We start from the raw sequence: 6,928 nt of genomic DNA, 5'->3' as shown, positions 1-6,928 counted from the left end.
ATTCATCCAATTCCCCCACGAGCCTTTGAGTCTTGTAAAATAAGATCTGATGGAGGAATCACCTTGTTTAATAGCAAACATTTTCTCTTCTAATTCTATAATTCTAAACAAGTCTTGCTAATAAAATCGGTACCTAAAATCTTTTCAGATATCACACGCCACATTGCATGATAGAGTACTGTGTAAAATTTTATTACTAATAAATATTAATCTATATAAAATATAAGAGTTTTATTATCAATTAATTAGACTGATTGTATTTATAACATTAAATTTAATTATTATTATTGAAAAAATTTGTGAAATTAAAAAGTAAATATTAAAAAAGATAAAAATTCATTAATTTTATATAAATTAATAATTAAAAATTATTAAATAATTATTATTTTAATTATTAATATAATATGAAATTAGCTGCACCTTGGTTTTCAACTTAAAAAATCCACTCAGCATGAATAATTGTGTGTGTAATGTAATTATTTATGTTGATGCATAATTCTTGTTTTCATTTTTAACCCTTTCCCATCTACTTGAGGACGGATTGGACAAAAGCTACAAGCCTACAAGTAAATAGAGGTATTTGGGAGCGACGGTAGACGGTAGTGGTAGATAGAGAAGGCATCGGAGAATGGCAGGGATTGTAAACCTAAGCCCGCCAACTCCAATCCTAACTTTCCGCAACTCCTCCCGCCACCGCAACCACTTGTTAACGCAAACAAAGCCTGACTCCATCTTCGACCACCCGGCCCTCCGATATAATGGCAGATTCTTCTGCCTTTTCTCCGACAATCGAAGACAGGTTTCTCTATTCCCCTGCCATACCGATTAACTGCATGCTTTCTTCTCAATTGTTAAATTTTTATTCAATCTTGTATAATACAAGTTTCCACGGTAATTTGCAATATCCTCATTGGTTGTTCCCTTTGCTTATATATATGTGTGTGTTTGCTTCATAGCAGTTCATCAATTGCGTGCTCAGATAAATAATAATAACACTAGAGTCTGATACCGTTTCTAAACTTGTAGTAGTTCCTGTCGTTAATTTTTATTGGCTGAAATGAACTGCACCTGCAATTTGTCCTACAAAGCAAGTTCCCCTCATAAGTATCTTCCGATTTTGCCGGGTTATTAGATTCTTCATAGGATTTACCTATTTACACTCTGCATTAATTGGTCACGCTAGTGAATTCGTACTATCTTCAATAATTATATTTGTGTCACCACTCTCCATAGTGTTGAGCTTGCAACTTAATTTCTATTTGCAATTTCTTGTCATCAAATGACATTTAGATGCCAAGGCAATCAACAATAGTGCAACCCTGAGTTTCAATTCTTTTTCTGTCATGTGTAACATTTGGAAGAACAATGCTAATGTCAAAGCGGAAAATTTAATAGGAAACTGAAAGTGAATTGTGATGGCAGGAGCAAGCTAGAAAAGCATTAGAAGGTGCTCTGAGTGGGAAGAAGAATGAACTTGAGAAGTGGGACAAAGAAATCAAGAGAAGAGAGGAGCTGGGGGGCGGAGGTGATGCTGGTGGAGGAGGTTGGTTTGGCTGGGGTAGATATTTCGGCTGGTCTAATGATGATAATTTTTGGCAAGAAGCAAAATATGCTTCTCTCACGATCCTTGGTATCACTCTCATGGTAAGAAGTTCCTGATTCTACTCATTGCATCTGCTGATATATTCATAACACAATATAAGATATAATAGAAACTCTTACATTTCAATATATCTCTTCATTTTCAGTATCTCCTAATTGCTAAAGGTGATTTGCTTGTTGCTGTCATTTTGAATCCCTTGCTGTATGCACTGCGGGGAGTGAGAAATGGGCTTGGTTTTGTAACATCGAAAGTCTTGAAAAATAGTTCTCCCAGTAGGCAGCATGATTTTGGTGGATTTTTCAAGAAGGAAGAGTATCAGCAGGCTTCTGCTAAAGAGAATGTTGTTAGAAAATGGGCTAGTGACTAGTGAGTAACAAGTTTGTTACGGGTTTGGCATCACCTCCTTGATGCCGAATGCTATGTTATTCTTGTAACTTTGTTTTTCCTTTGGCTTCTGAGGTTTTTATTACCCTTTTTGTTATCCATGGAATTCAGTTAGGGTTCTAAATTATGCTCATGTTGACCTATGATCTTGTAAAAGCTTGCAAGTTGCAATCAAGAAATTTTGTCTCTGAAATGACTTTGTAGTTACTACATTTTAGTAGTGGTTAGTTACTTTTAGATTGTAATGTTAAATGCAGATTTTGTTTTTATTAATTTTTATACATAGAACAGCATAAAATTTTTAAGGCCAAGTTGGAAGTTAGTTTCTTTTTATCATCCAACTAACTTGGGCCGGCTCGACAAAGCTCTCGAATGAGGACAGGGGAGGTTCTCACAACGAGGATTTTTTTTTTTTCATTCTGAAGCAATTGGAAAACAGCCCAGGAAAGATGTCTGGTGCACATCCTCATTTATCTATGAACCTATCAGGTATTTGCTCTACTGCTCTCTTGGTTTCTTTATCATTATTTCTGTTTTTCAATTCTTAATTATGTTGGGTATAATCCTTACATGGAATGGTCTGTCGTGGAATTATTTGTTTATTTCATTATCATGTGAGCTGTGTCTCATAATTTTAACATTTAAGAGCACCATATGCCGTTATGGTTTATATGGCTGTCCCTCTCAATCACTGAGCTTCACCAAGGATAACCAATCTAATTGAGCTGGATGAATTTGAATGTCACAGGGCATCAGAATGACGTGAGCATTCACAATGTTTGAGTAGTGGATGTATTTGAATTTAGAAGGTCAACAGATCCATTTTTAATTTATTGTAAGATGCTCGAGTTGATTGCTGCATTATTTTATCTACCTTTTATGATTTATAAATTTTATGCCATCTGTTGTATATACTTACATGATATCCTTATGTGTGTTAAGATGCTGCCTGATTATATCGATTATTGGAGGAAGTGTGACCATGATCATCTGTAGGAATTTTCAATTTTGTTAACGGCAACGTGCTGTCCTCATTTTCCTTCAACCAAAATAATGGACTCAATGCATCCAAGCACAACGCACATTAAATTCTAGGATACTCGATTTGATCCGTTCTATATATACACAAAAACTATGTGAATTAAAAATTAAAACTTATCAATATCCCTAAATGCTAATTGTATAGGTTCGACTTCTATTAGCATTTAGCAGTAAATATATTCCTAAAGTATATGACATTTTAGCAAAGAGGCATGGCAGATTGAATGGAAATTTTATTTATATTACGCTTATTTCGCTTTCACCTGAACTACAAATTTGAGGGGGGATGTAAGAAGTACAAATTTATTTTAGGTATCCAGCTCAGGAAAAGTGAAGACTGGAGACTAATCCTATCATATGGTTTGACAGCAATAATAACGGTATTACCCATAAGAAGGACCGGAGAAGTCAAAACCCATGTTTAGTTCACGAACCATATTTTAGATCATGATTATGAAATTCCCTTATCCATGGTGTGTTTTCAAACATGAGTAGTAGTTTTCTTTTTCTTGCGTTTAAATGAGTTTTGTTTTAACATACCATTTATTATAGAACGTTCAAAGATGGCAGAGTAGTGCTCCCTGCAACTACGAGAGTGACCTTCACGATGAGATTGAGATAGATAATAGATGACGAACATAAGCCCAATCTCACAAACCATTCTCCCTCTCTCAATTGTTTCCATATTTGTAGTATAATATCTTTGAATTGCGGATCACCCTCCGACCCTCTTTCTCTCTCTTTGTGCCTTCTTGGCCACTTTCCTTGCGTTGCTCATTTTTCTTCTCATATTCCAATTAGCCTTTTTCTTTCTTTCTTTCTTTCTTTCTTTCTTTCTTTCTGAGTCTTTGTTGCAGAGTAGCACCCAAAGTTGTTGAAGGTGGTTTTAACATACGCAAGACAGAACGCAGTGTAGTTGTTGTTGGCGTTGGTGCCAGTACAACACTGCCGTATACAGTATACTTATAACTGCGTTGATGTCTTTGGCCATTGGAGTGGCTTCAAAAAGCAGCATGGGTTTTGAGGACAAGAGCAACGGCGATGCAACTACCCCTGACACGCACCACCACTCCGGCAAAGGTGCCACCACTGACGATGAAAGCGGCGATGAACGAGGCCAGAGTCTCAGTAGGTACAAGAGTGAGAGCTCGGTTGCTCTCACTGAGGACGAAGAAGATGACGACGACAGGGAGATTGAGTTGGGCCCTCAGTGCACCTTGAAAGAGCAGCTCGAGAAGGACAAGGTTCTGCTTCTTCTTCTTCTTCTCCTTCTTCTTCTTCTTGTTCTTCTTCTTGGCTTCGTTATATGTATATCTGAAAGATCTATGATGTTGATGCATTAGGATGACGAGAGCTTGAGGAGGTGGAAGGAACAGCTTCTTGGAAGCGTCGACATGAATTCTGTTGGAGGTAATGAACACTCCTTGCTCCCTTTTCAAGTTAGATTTGTGATTCTGTTTCTCTTTGTTTTCCTTCATGTGCTGAATTGGTCTTAGATTCACAAGAGAAGTTGACATTGTTATAATTCATTCAGGCTCTTTATAATTCTTTCTGGCCCAAATGATAAATCATAGTTTTTCAACTGGGAATTGTTGTTTCTTGTGAATGGCAACAAGCTTAAATACCCTTCTTGTTTCCCTGTTTCTGTAGTTTCATCTAATGAGGAACCATTTGTCTCTGGAATTTTATTCATCAGTTATGGACCTAACTTTTTTATTTCTTTTGTATTGACGAAATAAGAAACTTTGGAGCCCGAGGTGAAGATCCTGAGCCTTGCAATAAAGGTAGATGGTAGACCTGACATTGTTCTTCCAATACCAGAAACAGGAAATCCCAATGGTTCGTGGTTTACTTTGAAAGAAGGTAGCCATTACAGGCTCATGTTCACTTTCCAGGTTAGCCATAACATAGTTTCAGGTCTCAAATACACCAACACTGTGTGGAAAACTGGTATCAAGGGTAAGTTCTCTCTCAAATCATATACCAAGCCAAAAAGAAAAAAAAAAAAAGGTTTCTTGACTTCAACTCTCTGTTAAGCCTTATTACAGTGGACAGTACCAAAGAGATGATTGGAACATTTAGCCCACAAGCAGAGCCTTACACGCATGAGATGCCAGAAGAGACAACACCATCTGGGATATTTGCTAGAGGGTCATACTCTGCCAAAACTAAGGTAGATTTAGCAATATAATGTGTTATTCCTTCAGAGTTCAGAATTAGGATTGATTGGTCTAAAAATGTTACTTTTCTGCATTTACTATAAAAATGTCAAGAGAAGTGTTCTGTAATTTTAAGTCTTTTCCCCACAAACCTATTTGTTAGATATTATTGTTTGCTCATTATGATTTATAACATGATTTAGTAATACATCAATGTGGATTTAATTTTTCTCTTGGCTTAAATCTCTTTCTTCAAGTGTTCTATTTTTGCATCATCATGTGTTGGGTTGAAGAGATATTATTTGTTTGACATACTCTTACTTGCCAATCAACTTTATTGATAGGCTGTGTAGATATGAGGCATTAGAAACCATAATTTATCTGAGAAAAGAATAGTTACTTAGCTCCTAAGTTCTTGTCTGTGTTCAAATTGGATTTGTTTGGAAATGAATTGAGAATGAATGAATGCCGACTTGATGTCAATCAAACAACCAATAAATGTTCTAATAAAGTTGTTGCCGGACTTCATGTGCATATATTTAACACTCATTTAAAGTTCAAATTCTTTAGTCACTTTTCTTTTTTGGCGCCTCAGCAAGTCATTAATTTGTCCATAACCTATCTTCTAGTAGAGTCCTTCATCTTGATCAATGCACTAGCTGACTTGATGTTTTGTTTGTGGTTGTTCTTTCAGTTTGTTGATGATGACAACAAGTCATACTTGGATATCACCTACACTTTTGATATTCGAAAGGACTGGCAATAGGTTTCAACTGAAGTCTCCATCAGTGATGTTTAATCCTTAGTCATTGTTATTTGAGCTGAAATCTCCTTCAGTGTTCACTTGTTCCTTTTCCATTTGTTTACTATTTATTTATAATCCTGTCTGAGACCAGTAATCTTAACAATGATTAGAGGATTTGTAGGTAGAAAGTTATATGCTTCTCTAGTTGATCATTTTGTCGATAAATTCGAGTATGCCCTCTTTGGTTGCACAAATATGCTCGCTCTCTTTCAAACTCAGTCTTCCTCTTTGAATTAATAGTTTCTGCGGAGCATTTTTTTCATTACATTACACCTCGCTGGCACTTTCGCCGCCTTCATCTCTTGGCTCGCAGACTTCAAGCTCTTACTCTTTGCATTTGGCAAAGGCCCTCTTTCCCACCCCTCACTCTCTCTCAAACAATTCATCGTCATTGCCTCTTCTCTCGTAAAGACCGCAAATGGAACCACCACCACCTCAACTGTCAAAACAAAAATTGATTACGTCATAATGGAGCTACTGTTTGGAATTCCATGCACCCCATGGTGCTATCATGCCTCTAGTGCGTGCATGTATATCTGAACCTTGAGATCATTCTAGCCTTCGCTGCAACCGTGGTTCGAACCCTCTTTGGTTTTGAGCTCGAGCCACAGTTCAATGACCCGTACCTCGCTTCGTCTCTTCAAGATTTCTGGAGTCGAAGATGGAACCTCGTAACTGCCAATATCTTGCGGTTAACGGTGTGAGTCCACCCGGTATGTTTTGTCGACTCTAATTCGGCCTAAGTGAGCGACCCTCTCTGGCATCTTCGTTACCTTTCTTGTCTCGGGGCTCATGCATGAGCTCATGTTTTACTGTTCCGGCCGCATTAGGCGACAGGAGTGTACATGATCCGATTCGGTTTGAAGATCTAGTCCGGACCCGATATTTTAGAAAGTAATTCAGTGTGATTTTACCGAATTTAGAGTCATGAAAGTT

General features: G+C 37.2%; 2 protein-coding genes across 2 annotated transcripts; both read left to right on the top strand.

The window, feature by feature from the left end:
• Positions 1–465: 465 nt before the first annotated feature.
• On the top strand, positions 466–2,180 carry LOC112706161 (uncharacterized). The gene is made up of 3 exons (XM_025757321.2): positions 466–799; positions 1,423–1,644; positions 1,749–2,180. Exons 1-3 carry the CDS (start codon positions 629–631, stop codon positions 1,968–1,970), a joined length of 615 nt encoding a protein of 204 aa, XP_025613106.1. The 5' UTR covers positions 466–628; the 3' UTR covers positions 1,971–2,180.
• Positions 2,181–3,338: 1,158 nt separating this feature from the next.
• LOC112706154 (rho GDP-dissociation inhibitor 1) lies at positions 3,339–6,186 on the top strand. The gene is made up of 5 exons (XM_025757309.3): positions 3,339–4,272; positions 4,372–4,438; positions 4,769–4,987; positions 5,077–5,201; positions 5,882–6,186. The coding sequence occupies exons 1-5, from the start codon at positions 4,006–4,008 to the stop codon at positions 5,951–5,953; spliced, it is 750 nt and encodes a 249-aa protein (XP_025613094.1). The 5' UTR covers positions 3,339–4,005; the 3' UTR covers positions 5,954–6,186.
• The last annotated feature ends 742 nt before the right edge of the window (positions 6,187–6,928 follow it).

The sequence above is a fragment of the Arachis hypogaea genome, chromosome 1, assembly GCF_003086295.3.
Source record: "Arachis hypogaea cultivar Tifrunner chromosome 1, arahy.Tifrunner.gnm2.J5K5, whole genome shotgun sequence".
Lineage (NCBI taxonomy): Eukaryota > Viridiplantae > Streptophyta > Magnoliopsida > Fabales > Fabaceae > Arachis > Arachis hypogaea.
This window is presented reverse-complemented; position numbering and strand designations above follow the sequence as displayed.

Bases quoted from the DNA above. Each gene is read 5' to 3' on its own strand.
- LOC112706161 (XM_025757321.2), top strand. From the start codon at position 629: ATGGCAGGGATTGTAAACCTAAGCCCGCCAACTCCAATCCTAACTTTC. The intron at 800-1,422 runs GTTTCTCTATTC...TTGTGATGGCAG, and splicing joins TCTCCGACAATCGAAGACAG to GAGCAAGCTAGAAAAGCATT. The intron at 1,645-1,748 runs GTAAGAAGTTCC...CTTCATTTTCAG, and splicing joins TCCTTGGTATCACTCTCATG to TATCTCCTAATTGCTAAAGG.
- LOC112706154 (XM_025757309.3), top strand. From the start codon at position 4,006: ATGTCTTTGGCCATTGGAGTGGCTTCAAAAAGCAGCATGGGTTTTGAG. The intron at 4,439-4,768 runs GTAATGAACACT...TGACGAAATAAG, and splicing joins CGACATGAATTCTGTTGGAG to AAACTTTGGAGCCCGAGGTG. The intron at 4,988-5,076 runs GTAAGTTCTCTC...GCCTTATTACAG, and splicing joins GTGGAAAACTGGTATCAAGG to TGGACAGTACCAAAGAGATG.